Consider the following 14,468-nt stretch of genomic DNA (forward strand, 5'->3'; position numbering starts at 1 on the left):
GTAAACGTGAACTGAAGCTCTTGGGGTTTGAACATGGTCTTTGGAGACGGAGCTGCTCTATTCTGAGATGATCAGAATCACTAAAGCTGCCAATGCAAATCTGATTTTCAGCTCAAACTCACAGTTTCACTGTTTGATCGGTTAAACGCTCTGAACTGGATCAGTTTATTTCAGCCTTCATGCAATAATAATGTTTTTTTTTTCCATCGTATATAGTAGAGAACTTACTGTAGAAGTAGAAGTTTTTACTGTAGCACTTTTACAGTCCTTTACCATTAAAATTACGATCATTTTTTACAGTCTCCATTTTATAAGAGTAAATAATAATTTAGCTAATGAAGAATATTTTCAAACATAACTCAGGATGTTTGTGGAACATGAATGAAAGCAGAGATGTGGAAATACAGTAAAATGATGAAGTGATTGTGATTTTGGCTGCATTATCACGTCTGCTCCAGTGAAGATTGTAGCTGCAGATGTGAAGAAGTGAGTGTTGTGTGTGTTTGTGTGTTTCAGCTGGTCCCGCAGTGAAGCCCTCCGTGTCTCTGCTGCCTCCCTCTTCTCTGCAGATCTCTGGAGACTCAGCCGCACTGCTCTGCCTGCTCAGCTCTTACTCTCCACAGGGGGCGCAGGTGAGCTGGACGCTGGACGGGTCAGAGGTCACCGAGGGGGTTCAGACCAGCGCAGAGAGCGAGCGGGACGGACGCTACAGCCGCAGCAGCGTCCTGAGCCTCAGCAAAGCACGCTGGGAAGACGGCGAGCGCTTCGTCTGCAGAGTAACACATGACGGAGCTGATCACGAGACCTCGTTCCTCAAGAGCTCCGAGTGCTGATGTTTCTCCAGTGAAGAGCAGCAGGATTCACAGCAGTCACCTGATTTACAGCTCAATACTCAAGCAGTCTTTCAATGTGCTGCCATTGCTGTTCATTCAATAAAGCTTCTGAACGCCTTACATTTGTGTTCGACTGCATCATTGATCAGTGTGTCCTTCCTTCACTAAAGTTTCAGCTGCTGTTGATGGATTGTAAGAGTTGAGAACAGCTGCGTTTAGCAGTAAATGTGAACTGAAGCTCTTGGGGTTTGAACATGGTCTCTGGAGACGGAGCTGCTCTATTCTGAGACGATCAGAATCACTAAAGCTGCCAATGCAAATCTGATTTTCAGCTCAAACTCACAGTTTCACTGTTTGATCGGTTCAACACTCTGAACTGGATCAGTTTCACTTCTGCTCATGCAGTGATGAGACAGTTAAGAAGTTGGTAGTGGTAGCTTTATAAGACTTACACAGCTTATGAATGAACTTAATGGACTGTAATGATGAGGGTTGAGACTCCTCACTTGTAGATTCATACATAACTGGACAGATTTTGAGATGGTGGAAATGGTGGTGTTCTTATGGTCTATAGTCTATTGTCCTGTAGTTTGTGATGGTAAATTTGTCTCCTAGATGAACCAATTTTTCTGACTGCTGGACTATAATCATGTTTGTTCACTGTTCAGTGAGTGTTAGTGTTTGAGCAGCTGCAGCATCAGTTCATCACTGTGACTCTGACTGACGGAGGTTTTTGTACAACTCTTTATCACTGTGTGAATACATAATCACCCACACAAGAACCACCAGAATTTGTTCTACAATGAAAACTCTGACAGTAATAATATCCAGCATCTTCAGTCTGGACTCCACTGATGGTCAGAGTGAAATCACTGTTAGATCCACTGCCACTGAATCTAGATGGAGTTCCTGACTGACGGCTGCTTGTTCCATAACTCAGGAGTTTAGGAGCTTCTCCAGGTTTCTGTAAGTACCAGCTGAGACACTGTTTTCCACTACAACAGCAGGTAGGATTAATGCTAAATGTACAGGTTACAGTGACTGAGTGTCCAGTTTGAGCGAGCAGCACTGAGGGAGTTTGAGTCACTGTCACCTGCCCAATAGATTCTGTCAAATGAGAAATATGAGACATCATAAACATGTTTACAACCATAAATCTTCACAACACATAAAAATAACAAGTAAATAATGTGTGTAATCTTTACTGACACAAACCTCGACATAGTACTGCCAGTGTCCAGATCAATATGGATATAAAAGTCATTTTTGTCGGTTATAGTTTATAGTGAAATCAATTGTTGATCATGTTTGATGTTTGTCAGAGTTATAAACACATGCAGAGCACTGAAGTGTGTGTCGCTCATGTAAAACACACTCTCTATGCAAATGCTTGAGAATGTCAACAGGTTTAAGCTGGTTTAATGTGCTGTTTCACGGAGAAAATATTTAATGAGTTCACATTTTAATATAATCCTTTATTAATATAAGTCAAGTCAAGTCACCGTTATTTATATAGCGCTTTTTACAATGCAGATTCAGTCAAAGCAGCTTTACAGTATTAAACAGGGAAATAGTGTGTCGAAATAGTCTGCCGTTCTCCTCTGGTCTGACGAGACCAGCAGTATAATTAGAGAAACATTAAGAAAAGAATTTTTTTTTGTAAGAAAAAAAACATATTTAAAACGTATTAATAAATTTAATCTAGCTTGCGCTCACTGTTGTAAACAGAAGCAGTTCTGGGCGGATGATTTTCGTCGGCTATTTTTCTTACAAAAACGCATCGATTTTCTACAGAAGACCTTTGTTGGTGGCTTTTTTTTCACTTCTTTTGGACTGATGCACTGCATGGACTGATGCACTTTTTATGTTTTATATTAGTTCTTGTTGCTTTTGTGCCATAGATGAATAACAATTTATTTGTTTTGGAAGAACACACTAACTATCATTTACCTGAAGACAGTCGCTCAATAACAGACACAAAATACAATTACTGAAATGAGAAAAAATGAATATTTTTCATAATATTACATTTTCTAATAGCCAGGTTGTTATAAATTGAATCAGATCATTCACTTTTGAATAAATCTGCCAATACCAACTTTACTATATTATCCTGACTCTCTCCTGAGAGACTTTGAGAATATTTTTGACTGTAGTTGGATAGAAACATGACTGTTAATTTCTAAATTTATGTCAAATCCATAGATGTTCCTGCAGGTTTTTAACAGACACGAGGATCATCACACACACGTGTCTCTGTCAATCACTGAATCAATGAGTTTGATTGTGAGTTGTGTCATGCATGATATATGCATATTAACACTATAAATTCAGTTTCATTCTTTATTAATGATACAGACTGCATAAATCACGTAAAGTAAGGTAATGTCTGCTGTGAGTGGATGTGTTTGTTGGAGACTCAGCTGATGTGTGTTTGTGCAGTTAGTGAAGTGTTCAGGAGGTTTTTGTTCAGCTGCTCTATTAGTTTCTATCACTATGGGTCACTTTTGGCAGCGGCACCAAACTGGATGTTGGCAGTAAGTAAATCATCATTTAATATTATTAATACAACAACTGACTATTAAACACTTTGTTGCTATAGAAAGGATGAATTTTATTCATTTTAATTTTATTTTAAATTTTTATTTTTATTTAATTTTATTTACAGAGTCATCCAGTGAACTGCAATCATTTCTGTTATTTCAACTTGATAATTATTGATAATTAAATTTTAAATGCATTGAAATAAAATTTACATTAGGTTTTCATTTTGGCACCACTTTGGTTTTACTTGAAAATAAGATAATTAAAAACTTGAATTTTCAGATTAGTGTGTTGATTTTTAAGTAAAACCTGCAAATATCTTCAAAGTGGAAATTATGGTTGTTTAATTTAATTTTTGTTAATATTTGTATAAGATTTTTTTAAAGGTTTTTAAAGTTATAGTAGACATGCCAGACATTTTTTTTTATTTTCTTTCTTTTTAAATAAAATTTTGTACCCAAATGTTATTAATTAAAGTAACATTGAAATTAATAATGAAAATGACTCTTCAAATCAATATATTTGACCAAACTTTCATTATTTTTTTGCTGATCACAGGCTTTGTAAAAAATAATTCAGGTGACTTGAAGTTTAATGGTGCAAAAATTACTGTCACTGTAAATCACTGTATTAATTTTTCATATATTTTTTATAAACTTGAAAGGAGAGAAATGCTTTCTTCTTCACTGAGTTGACTGTTGTGTGTTTGTCAGGCGTCACTCGTCCTAAAGTGAGCGTCCTGCCGCCCTCCAGTGCAGAGATCTCCTCAAAGAAGACAGCGACACTGGTGTGTGTGGCCAGCAAGGGCTTCCCGTCAGACTGGAGCCTGAGCTGGAAGGTGGACGGGAGCAGCAGGTCTCAGGAGAGCAGCGCTGGGCTCCTGGAGAAGGACGGTCTGTACAGCTGGAGCAGCAGCCTGACTCTCTCTGAGCAGGAGTGGATGGAGAGCGTCTCAGTGAGCTGTGAGGCCACACGGAGCGGCCAGCCTGCGCTCACTGGACACGTGACGAGACAGCAGTGTTCAGAGTAGATCTGCTGCTCTTCTCACTCATGTCTCACATGGAGACTAACAGCACATGAGCGACTCCTTCATTCTCCACATCCAGCTTCAGTCGCTCGCATCTGCATCTGCTCTGCTTTGTGCATTTCATTCAAGCCTGTATGTGTGATTTGATTAAAATTCAGTCATTAAATAAAATATAATTGTGACTTTGTGTCCCTTTTTTGTCATTCTTGTTTCAGGTCTTTCATTGAATCAGGGGTTTAGCTCACATATTATAAATAAACTTAAGTCAGTGGACCATGAAAACACCTGCATATACAGTACATGATGGAACAACATCTTCTCTATTCTCAGAGGAACACAATCACAAATGCAAATATGATTTTAACATTCAGTTTCACAGTTTGACTCGTTATTCTGTGAAATGAGTTTGACTAATAGAGAGAAAAGCTTGCCATCATCTAATAATTTATAAAAATGTGTAAAAACTAGATTAAACCAAAAGAATATTATTAATTTATAATAATTATACATTCTATTAGTCTGTACAGTCTTGTGGACAATAATTGAGCAAGAAAAGAAATAAAATAAGAAAACATAAAGTACATAGAAATATAGACATATATTTGAGAAAAAAATAACATTTAGTAAACGTGCTGTGTGGTCAGGAAAAGTCTTTTTCGCTAACTTATTTCTTTGGAAAGCTTGTTAGTGCTTTCTGAATGAATCATCTCATTAGTGAATCAACTGAGCTCAACTGTCGTAACGACATAACCTGCAGAAGGAATCACTTAACGAATCAGTGAAGGATTCTGAACGAATTTCCTCAGTGAACAGATTCGAAAGCGAGTCGAGTCACCGAGATGAATCAAAACAGTCATGAGTGTTATTCAAAATCTCAAATCAGAGTTTGTTTAATCAGAAATGTCACTTTGCTCACAGCGAATTTGTTTGATATATGTTTACAATAACGCGCTAGGAGATTTTAAGACTTAAATTTCGGTGTGTTCCTCACACATGCCTTCAGAAAGTAATTTACTGAACCTTTTTCAGTTCTGGACCATGGCAGTCGTTAGTCACGTAACGTTAACCAGTGGCGTTTTTATTGAAAAGGAGCAGCTTGGACATTCTGCTAAACATATTTTGTGTTCCACAGAAGAAAGTACGTCATATATATGGGTCTGGAGCAACATGAGGGTGAGTAAATGAATACAAAACTTACATTTTTCAGAATTGGGTTTCCTATGCATATCATAGGCCCTATATTATATCTAGATCAGAGTTTTAGATTTACATGTTAGCATAGTGACTCTCTGGGTTTGCTGTTGTTAAATACAATAATAAATAAATATGCGGGATCTAAATATGAGATGATTTAATTAGATAACAACAAAAACAACATCACATAACACTGCAATGAAAGTACAAAGTTCTTTTAATAAATCACTTCTAATATTATTATGACTTTTGCCATGCAGAACATTTTCCTGGATCAACAACTTTTATTTTGCTTCTGGACCAATATTTCTGTAAGGTAAACAGTCTTAATCTTTAACTAGAGGAAACTGATGATAACCTTAAAATCTGTCTGTTTATAGGAAGTCGAACAAGGATGTTGATGATCCAGGAACATTGTTGTACTTGGCAAAATCACAGAATGCTATTAATAAGCCACAGATGTGTTTACAATATGAGACTATCATTGGTCAAACAAATCACAAAGCTGAAAACTGATTAATGCACATCTAGAAATGTACGTAATACAGTATTTCCAGGTCAATTAATAACCTTAAGAGTTTGTATGCAGTTAGAGGTATTATCTTGGTAGTCAAATAAATTTAGTGTGCATGTATAAAAATGATGAATTCTTCTCATGACAGTTGCTAAATAACACAAAAATGACCACAGTGTTTAATCAGCACCAATGTCACCCATTCTCAACTAAAACTGCAGTTTATGAGTTTCACATTAAATAGTTTTCTTCATCCCTAATCAGACAGGATCTCCACACACAGATCAGCATATAATTATATTCCATTAAGGATCGAAGCTTTTCTGAAGGCAACAAGGATTCAATTCCCTATTTAATACTTTTATCTTACCATTTACTTTCTATCCACTTAAGATATTCCAACTCTTCCCTCTTTTTTGTGTTTTATTGCCTCTTTCACTCGCACTTTCTGCAGGTTCTCTCTAGTCTACAGGCTGGTGCTGACCACGGTTATCCGTGGCCGGCAGTCCTGGACATGATGGTTTATTACTGAGCTTTTCATTAAAGAGCTGTAAACGTTCTGCTTTTTCCCTCTCTTGCACATAATATCACATCCTGGTTGACTTTTCTCTGTATTTTTTGTACTGTACTCCCCATTGACCTCAGTGTGAGACGGTCCAGATTCGTTTACTGCGAGGTTTAATGGTTGTGTTTCGTCTCCACTGGTTTGATTCTTCTGATTCTCTTCAACATCTGCTGATGAACTAAACTGGATTTCCTCATAAATGCATAGCTCTGGTTTGGATTGGTCAGAAGTGGGTGTCAATTGATTGTCAGACGATGTGATTGGTTGAGTGTCTGGTGATTGATTGGGCATTTCTTTTATTCTATTAGCTTGTGCCATTTCCAATGTTGTTTTGGGACTTTGGCTCCACCCACAGCCTCCTCCCTCTGGTATATCAAGTGTTTGATTGGTTCCCTGGTCTGGTTGTTGATTTTCCACTGGAGGGAGAGATTCTTGAAGTTTTGTGTCATGGCCGTAAACCGGGACTAACTCGCACTGTCGGTTATTTGACAGAAAACACTCAGATTTCATGTTAGTGGAGACTGAATACTTTTGTCGGTCAGAACTTCTGTTCTTTTTATGAGGTTTGTGTGTTTGATTGTTTTCCTGATGTCCCTTAAACACTGTAAGAGTTGAAATATGATTGATGGAGTGGCTTTCTATGACAATGATGTCATTGCGAGATGATTGTTGTGATGTTTTGTCCTTTAATTCATTGTGCGCATTTGCGTCACTATATTGAGGCATTATTGGGTTGGCCGACTCAGTGCTGTGGCTTTTAAATTTGCATCTATCACCGCTGTAGCCGTTGCTCAAGTGTACAACAGCAGAATCTGGAAAAAGAAGATAAACATGACAGAATTATATTATAAAACAATCACTGATACATAAATGCACTCATTGCATGTCTATGCATTGAGGTGAAATCTTTTGTCCATTGCCAATTTTAATGCAATTGCATTTGGTGATACAAAAGATGCAGAAAGGACTTCAAATAATATATTACATAGTTAAAAGGCTACGTGTTAGTATTATTTAGAGTTTTCCTTGTGTCCATCCATCTGAATGTTTCATAGTAAAATGCACATGCATGCATGACTGAATACTCAGCAAATGCATGTACCTGCTGTGTACTTCTGGATATCTGTCTCCTTTTCACTGGCTGTAATGAGTTTCAAGGGATGAATGTCGTCTATCTGCTCTCTGGCAGCACTGAAAGAAGAGAGTGAATATTTCAGAAAAGCATAGTATCAACAAGGGTGGAACTGAATGTTTGAGGCTGAACAACTGTAGAAAGAATAAGTTGTTCTGCTAACTGAAAACAAAACTCAGACTAATTTAACATGTGGTGTTTCTCAAAAGCAATTAATGCATAAAGCTAGAAATGTAAAGACACGCACAGCCAACTAACATGCATGGCATACAGTGCACAGAGAAATTAAAGATTGAGTGCAACTTTAAAAGCATGCATTGAGTATTTGTATTCATGCAACTATATCTTTTATTAATGTCAATTTAACTTTTTTTAATTTTAACTGAATTGTTTGGCTGTAGATTGTATAAATGTCCATACCTCATGCTTCTGTCTCTTTTATCCGTGTGTCTGGGTTTAGTTTGACGTTTCTGAGAGCTCATGGCAGCGTCACAGTCAGACTCAGAGTTTGTAAGGCACAAGGCTCCAGGCTCGAGCTGTAACATGCATTCATGCACACATGCACATAGTCATCCATGTTTATATTGATTGCACTCTGGGTCATTTTGCTTGCAATTTCACTACATTTTCCAGCAGGCTCTGGGTTATCCCATCTCTTTCCACATGGTTGTGCATCAACACATTTACATTACTGTGAAATATTACTGCAACTTAAAATAACTGTTTTCTGTTTGAATATATTTTAAAATGTAATTTATTCCTGTGATACAACGCTGAATTTTCAGCAGTCTTCAGTGTCACTTGATCTTTCAGAAATCATTCTAATATGCTGAATCTCACCTTTTGCTGATGGTGTGTCCAGACCTTTCTGTCAGCCAGTGCCTTCTCTCTGGCACTGCTGTTGTGATTTTGAGCCGGTTTCTTTTGTTGCATCTCTTCTGGTCCTTCGGCCCAGTGTAAGTGTCTGTTTTTGTCAGTCATCTCATGCAGAGTTCTGCTGGGTTTCTTTGCTGCTCTCGTCTGGCTGTTCCTCAGTCCTGACTGCAGCGTGATTTGTTCGGGCGACTCAGGATAGGGGTCGTCCACAAAAATGCGCTCTGCAATTAGTGATGTCGGAAGTGTAGACGTCACAACACGTGTCAGATGCAGTGGTTCATGTAAGGCTTCATGTTCAGCACTCGTCATGCTGTCATTGGCAGGACTCTCTTGGGCCCATTTCTTGTAACTCTGGTGAATCTTCATGTACTCCTGCTGCTCCACTTCGGTCATACAATCCTTTTACATGAGAGAAAAAGAAAGATTTCATCTTTAAATCAAACTTTTTAATGCTAAGGACCCCTAAATATGATGAACCCTTTGTGAGGGACCCCTTTCCTAAAATATAGTGGTAAATTATTAATATATTATCTATTACTATTTACTTTCCAAGTTGACAGTTGCTGTTGTTGTTTTTTCTACCCACTTTTAGCATTAATATTGGATGTATAAACCTAGAAAGAAACATTTCCAATGCAATAGAATGCAAATTTATTAGTAAAGCACTTTAGCATAGTATTTCTAATTCTTTCAGTCGTTAGAAAGCAGAATTAAACCATGTTAAATGTGTTAAAGTATTATTAATTTAATATTTATTCAAATTAATACATTCAAGCTAATACAATTTAATTTCATTTATTTATTTACTTATTGCTTAAATCTTTAATGGACCCCAAGCTCTCCCTTATGACTTCTGCTGTCAGTAAAATGCTCATAGTTGAATATTTTCAAAATATGAATATGTATATTTATTCTTATTTATGTATATTTATACTCAGAACATTAGTATAAAATGGCTATATTTTCAGGCTAATCAGTAGGTCTGTGCTGATTCAGTTCAGTATCTTAATAAAATGTCCATGATTAAATTAAAAAAAATGAATATAATTCATTAAACTGATGTATAATTTTAATTAAAAAAATAAAATAAACTAAACGAAACTACATTTATTTTCTCATTATATTATGACACTTATATAGCCTATCTCTTTTATTTTTATTCATCCAGTTATGTGGTTAAAGAATACATTTTGCAATCCCTCATGATTGTGCATTTGTGCCTTTAACCACAAGTTGCTCCATAGGAGATTTGGTATCAATTTAGCAGTAATGTGGTGTGCTAGTTAAGACTCAGAGCTGGTAAACAGACGTTTCCTGGTTCAATTAAAAAATGACAATGATTAAGCTACTGAAAGTTATTCATTTTTATCAGGAATTGGTGATTTGAGGTGACATGGCTTTTAACTTTCTGAAAATGGAGTGAAGTGCATCTTATTACCATGTTGAGACCTCCTAACTCGCCCTCAAAGTAGGAAACAGGTTTTGGCTGAGGAGCTGTAGGATAGAAAGAGAAAATTATTTACGTATACATGCTTAAATGAATGCACTTTGACACAGACTGATACATTTACTCACCACCCTGCCTCTGTAGACCCAATAAAGCCATAAAGCGGTTCTTGTTCACCCTCAAACCGCACAAGATATCCTCCATCATCCAGAGCTGCCTCTGTGCCTGAATCTGCTCCTGTGTGTGGTTGAGGAGTTTGGATTGAAACATATTTAAATAGTCATTTAGCAGATGCATTTATCTAAAAATAAATCTAACTGGTCCAAATTCTTTAACCACTATGCAACACTATTTCAAACAGTTACAGGAAAGAAATTCCGTTTTAATGCTTGTAATCTGACAGTTTACAGTATTGATGTATCTGTATGCTGATGGTTGCACCCAAAGGAACAGTAATAGAAGCAGAGCATCAGGTGATCTGTCCAAACATCACATTAAGTGTTTGTGTGTATTACCTGTGGCGTTCCAAAGTGAAGGATGTGTTGCAGATTAGAATGGAAAACGGACAGCTCGCTCTCCATCCGTTCATAATCACTCCACAATCTGTCCATCTCCTGAAGAAGAGAGGCATTGGTCTGATTCATGCATTAATAACATGTATGAAATTATGCATATTTATTATGTATCGGCTGATTTTTGATCAATTTAAATCCATCAACATATTGGCTATAATTTAAAAAAGGCCAATATAACAAACTGATAAAAGCACTGAATTGTATAATCTCTGTTGCATAAGTCAACATTTTTCTCTGACTAAAGTTATTAAATATTTGCAAAAACAAAATGAAATCTGTACAAAATATATGCAGGGCTTGACAATAAGCACACACTAGGGCTGCACAAATTGAGGAGAAGAATCTAATTGCAATTTTTCTGCTAAAAATTATTATTTTTTTGCTTGTTTGTAGGTCTGTAATATTTTACGATTTTGCGTTCATTGCGTTCCTAAATGTACGTTAAAGTTACCCAAGCTCAGAGCTGAAAACACTGGTGGATCATGAGCTGCTGGCGTGTAAATTAACACAGTGCCATGCTTCACTTTGAAGCACACAGCCTTTGTGATTTATTTCACTAAGCCATATTTCGATGCAACACTAGCACACACATACACACAGTACTGTACCGATGACAAATCACATATTCTGGCTCTGAGTGTAACCAGCTCTTCCTGAAGCAAAGTGTTCTGGGATACTTCCAGCTCTCCAGGAAGTCCGTCTTCCATCCCCAGCCATTTGATTTCTAAAGCATACTCAATGCTTTTCTAAAGAAAAGGAGAGAGCAGGCAGGAATATATGTCAGGTGTTTTTATCTACAGTACATGATTTCAGTGTATGTGATCTGACCTTATCTGCCTGTAACTGAGCCAGCTGCATAGAGATGGACTGCAGCAGTTTATCACAACCACACAGATGAGTGAGAACCACCTGAACAACAGGAAGAGAAGGAGGCAAAGTCTGACAGAAGCTCTACCATCTGGATCAGAGTTATTATAGTTAACTAAAACTATTAAAATACATTAATTGATGTCAAATGAAAAAGAAAGCAAATGCATTCTATTTCAGTTAGTAGCTTTGGCATTTCTCATTTTCGTTAAGTTGAAGTACTAAAATTAATACAACTGAAATAGAATTTGTTAAATTAATACAATTTAAAGTTAAAAATTAAAAATGGTACCATTTTAAACTAAAAAATGACAAAAACACACAACAAAATTACTAAAACTTTCAAATTAAAGTGAAAACAGAATTTAAAAATAAAACCGAATTCAAAATTGTAATAAAAACTATAATAGAATATGAAGGATACTAAACTAACACTAGGGTGGATTCATGAAAATGTTCTTAAGGAAGATGTTAATTTCATAAGAAATGTCTCAAATATTTTCTTAAGAACATCTGATTTTTTTAAACTGTTGAATGTTTGATGTTGCTCGTGTAACAGTCATCAAGTGAAGGTAGTTAAGAGTCAAAAGTACACATATGTTGTAATAGCATTTCTTGAGTCGATAGTCAGTTTCAACAGTTCTCAAGTCACCAAGACAACGTTTAAGAAGAATTTGAATTACTGAAAAGAATGTTCTTAAAATCATTGTGTAAATATAATCTCGTAACCGCCAACATGGCTATTTAAAGCCCCAAAGGTGTACAAAATATTCTTAACTTTATTATGAATTCTCACAAACACACACATTACAGTGCACTCACATCTGTATCGTTTTCCAGATCTGTGATTGGTTGTATTTCTCTCTCTATGACGATGTCTGATTTACCTGCCTGGAGCAAAAGGAAGTAAATAATGGTGTAGAAACAATTTTCACTCAGAAATTACTAGTAAATTTGACAAATAATTACAAAGAAAGGGCAAGTAACACATTGACTTAAACATTTTGAAATGTTAAATAAAGTTAAATAGTATTAAATTAAGTGAAGAGTATTAAATGAAGAGTTAAACGAAATAGTATTTTCTTGTAAAACATGCTCCAGTAATCTTGATTTGAAAAACTTCAAAATCATGCAATGTTGAAACTTTTTTTAGCAAAGAGATGAAAATGTCTGAGTGTTGTTCAACATAAATGCAATGTCAATGACGTCTACGTTCTAAATGACTTTTATGTGCTGAATCATGGCTGGAAAAAAAAACTAGCATGAAAAAATCTAATAAACTGCAGTATGTGCCTACTGTAACATTTTAGAGCAACATGTAATATGCCACGCAGTGATGTCAGAGACCATGTGATAGTGTTAAAGAATTGTTCTTTTCAAACTGTTTAAAAGATCTCTATTGCAGAAATAGAAACAGATGTTCAATCACAAATGAGGAATTTTTTATTTGCTGTATTGCATGGAAAATTCACTTTGAAAGATTCAAAACATGACGTTATTATCACTGATTTGTCTTACCTTGCACATTGCCATGTGTTCTGCCGTGTGGTAGTTGGAACAGTAGCACACAGAACATGGAAACTCTGGCTGAAACACAGATAGACAGTTAAAGAAACTGTGTTTTTTGCACCGTATCAGCACATTTGTGTATGTTCTTGATTCTCACCTTGTCGAGCAGATGTCCTCTCTCTGTGTAGATGCAGGGTGACATTGGAGCACTCGAGCAGTTAGCCAAGGGCCAAACGTCTGCTCTGCCCATATTACGTGACACGGTGACCCATACTGATCTCTGGGAAGTGAAGGTTGCTTGAAGGTTGCCTTCAGATGTAGGAAGGAAAGAGGTTCCTCATCTGCGTTCAGCAAACTCTGAGAATACTCAGTAGCTTCATGTGCGCTGACAGAGAGAAAGAGCAGAAAATGGTCATCTAAAGGTAAATTATGGCTGTTTTGGCACAAGAAACCTTGATGGACTTTGACTTAAATTTATGGGTCCTTTATATTTAAATAGAAAAGGCCATCAAGACCTTTTTAAAGGTCCTTCATTCTGTATCATTCTGAAGCATGTCAGATCATTTACATTGGTCTGTTCTCATGTCTTCCTCTCAGCTCTGGTGTCTTCATTTGAATTCCCATCATGTCTTGATCCAGTAGAGTCGGCTCTGTCCGCGCCCTGCTCAGTTTTGTTGCGATCTGGGCGTTTCGTTCTGGAAACATGGCTGTGTGCTGGAGCTCCATGGTTTCAGCGTTATCTCCCATCTGAGTGAAGTCCTGAAAACTGGCACAGCGTCTAAAGTACGAGAAGAGTCATTAAAGTGAATTGTAGAATGCATACAAATGGAGCGATTTTGGTTTGAGAGCTCAGGTTCACCTGTTGATGATGTCATCAGCCTCCATGCTTGCTGATTGGCTGAGAGCCCTGACCCAACCCAACATGTCCTCCTGGGTTTCAGCGCTCATGATGTACGGCCGCATCCCTTGATGAACAACCTACAGGCGCAAGTGTACAATGAGACCATATGAACATTTAGATTTAAGGAGATCCATAAGACGTTGGCTCTCACCTTAAATGCATATTTCCTGTTCCTGCACTCTCTAGGGGAGCAGCATAGAATCCTGTAGCTGGGAAGAGGAATACTGCCCAGGACAGACTCCTCACGGCTGTCTGGAGACACAGGTTTAGAGAGGGATTTCAGGGAAGAGTAGTGATTTCAGTATCTAAAGTGAAAACTCAATTCATTCTGTTTGAAATGGAAAATGACTGCACTTTAAAACATTTAATTTTAGGTAAACGCTGTATAAGACAATCACATAGAACTGGTTTTACCTTTATAATAATACAGGCAGTAATTGGAGAGAACAAACCATCTTCTTTTCCACAATTTCAGTCCAGTGCT

The 14,468-nt window shown here is 36.9% G+C and overlaps 1 protein-coding gene and 1 gene segment (V, D, J or C); one reads left to right on the plus strand and one right to left on the minus strand.

Moving 5' to 3' along the window:
* Nucleotides 1-4,546, plus strand: part of LOC107667103 (Ig lambda chain C region-like) — a 7,935-nt gene extending 3,389 nt beyond the window's left edge. Inside the window, 1 exon segment of the C gene segment in view lies at nucleotides 4,258-4,546. Coding sequence covers nucleotides 4,258-4,407 — 150 coding nt within the window.
* Nucleotides 4,547-5,552: 1,006 nt separating this feature from the next.
* The window catches only part of LOC107667225 (pleckstrin homology domain-containing family A member 4-like), a 14,792-nt gene continuing 5,876 nt past the window's right edge, over nucleotides 5,553-14,468 (minus strand). Inside the window, 17 exon segments of the mRNA XM_016458845.1 lie at nucleotides 5,553-7,489; nucleotides 7,780-7,868; nucleotides 8,230-8,345; nucleotides 8,650-9,084; nucleotides 10,124-10,179; nucleotides 10,261-10,369; nucleotides 10,648-10,746; nucleotides 11,316-11,453; nucleotides 11,536-11,616; nucleotides 12,397-12,465; nucleotides 13,093-13,161; nucleotides 13,241-13,318; nucleotides 13,321-13,468; nucleotides 13,652-13,861; nucleotides 13,943-14,061; nucleotides 14,136-14,236; nucleotides 14,399-14,468. The exon segment at nucleotides 14,399-14,468 is cut by the window's right edge and continues 3 nt beyond it. Of these exon segments, the coding sequence (XP_016314331.1) occupies nucleotides 6,579-7,489; nucleotides 7,780-7,868; nucleotides 8,230-8,345; nucleotides 8,650-9,084; nucleotides 10,124-10,179; nucleotides 10,261-10,369; nucleotides 10,648-10,746; nucleotides 11,316-11,453; nucleotides 11,536-11,616; nucleotides 12,397-12,465; nucleotides 13,093-13,161; nucleotides 13,241-13,318; nucleotides 13,321-13,468; nucleotides 13,652-13,861; nucleotides 13,943-14,061; nucleotides 14,136-14,236; nucleotides 14,399-14,468 (2,898 nt within the window). The 3' untranslated portion in view covers nucleotides 5,553-6,578.

This window comes from Sinocyclocheilus anshuiensis, unplaced genomic scaffold (genome assembly GCF_001515605.1).
Source record: "Sinocyclocheilus anshuiensis isolate Anshui unplaced genomic scaffold, SAMN03320099.WGS_v1.1 scaffold415, whole genome shotgun sequence".
NCBI lineage: Eukaryota > Metazoa > Chordata > Actinopteri > Cypriniformes > Cyprinidae > Sinocyclocheilus > Sinocyclocheilus anshuiensis.